The following is a 1,372-nucleotide window of genomic DNA, read 5'->3' as shown; positions in this document are numbered from 1 at the left end:
AAAAACGCCCGCTGACACAGCAACATGAAAACAATACAAGACATTGTCAAGTTTGGCTAGGCTGTGGTTCCTCATTCTCGTTAGAGTCGTGACTGCGAGGCACGCTTGAGTATTCGCGCATTCCTATTTATTAGCATGTCGCTCTGTTGCATCTTGACAGCACTGCAATGCAATAAGGCACTAATGAGCGGTCACTTCTTTTGGGAGAAAAGGCAATGCGAAAAAACTGAGGGCGCTGCCGTAAGTCATTAACCGTATGCCTAAGGCGCACAGCACCTCCGGTTCCATTGGCAATGTGTGCGCTTTAGCTTGTTCCTGTAGCCTACAGCATCAGAAACCGTCTATTCAAGACCCACAGCGACCAGTCAACTGAAACTTCCGGCATAGGTATTTTAACGAAAAATGATTGGTCATCCGTTAGAAAGCGCACGAACAGCGGTGTAAATTTGGTTATTGGGAGCCAGGATAAGACAAAAGACGATACGTAGTAATGCGCTTCGACCTGTCATCCTTTCCTGTTTTTTAAGGCGAAAGCCTTTCATGGCTCATCGGTTTTAGTCCGTCCGTCCGCAAAAACTATAGCTATATTTGTCACACTATAGCTGCCAATCATACTGAGGACATCATTAGTGGTGTAATACGCCTTAACCAAAAATTATTGAATTCATCGTGGCATAGTATGTCGTAACTATTGATTAATAATTGGCCATTAATTAGTAGTTAGTCATTAGCCATTTCCAGACTGGAATTCAGCGAAGATACGTCAGCGGAATGATTCAGTCAAATGCGTCAGTGGAATGATAAAAATTGGCGACAGAAGCGCAGTCTTTCATGCGCAAACAGCGCGCAATCAGCAACCGAGGCAGTCTAATCGGCGCGAAAAGGCTTTCGCCTCGCTCACTTTAGGTCGTCACCTATTTTTTCTCGTACTGATGCCTTTTCACTACGCCTAACAACGATCTCAACAGCAAGCATTCAAGTTATTTTATTCTTCATATTTGGTTTTTCTGGACGGTGTTTCAGGTGTGTGACCAGGGTCGTGATGAACGTACCTTTCACGAACATCGAAATGTCCATCTTCTGGCATGCCCTGCAGAACGGCGGCGAGGGAGTGCGCTACTTCGAGTTCACTTCTTCAGTGAGCTTTCAACTCAGCCTGGTGAGCTGAAAATTGCCAGTAGATACGTACATGTATCAGAGCGTCCCCACATACCCCAAGCGGCACAGCTAATCGGCCCAATATAGGAAACGTATTGACAAAGACCGGCCCAACAAAGGACCAGAGTGAAACCGTTCATTTGCAATACTGGACCGATTACCTTTGCTGCTTGAGACCGCGGCATCCAACCGCCAACAGCGCATGCGCAGATAG

General features: G+C 46.2%; 1 protein-coding gene across 1 annotated transcript in view; it reads left to right on the top strand.

Moving 5' to 3' along the window:
- LOC149336333 (uncharacterized) overlaps positions 1-1,168 on the top strand; it is a 6,325-nt gene extending 5,157 nt beyond the window's left edge. The window contains exon 3 of the mRNA XM_089554129.1: positions 1,024-1,168. Coding sequence (XP_089410255.1) covers positions 1,024-1,168 — 145 coding nt within the window. The remainder of the gene's footprint in view (positions 1-1,023) is intronic.
- The last annotated feature ends 204 nt before the right edge of the window (positions 1,169-1,372 follow it).

This window comes from Amblyomma mixtum, chromosome 7 (assembly GCF_055824585.1).
Source record: "Amblyomma mixtum isolate Tamu chromosome 7, ASM5582458v1, whole genome shotgun sequence".
Lineage (NCBI taxonomy): Eukaryota > Metazoa > Arthropoda > Arachnida > Ixodida > Ixodidae > Amblyomma > Amblyomma mixtum.
The sequence above is the reverse complement of the archived record's forward strand: the minus strand, read 5'-3'. Positions and strand labels throughout refer to the sequence as shown.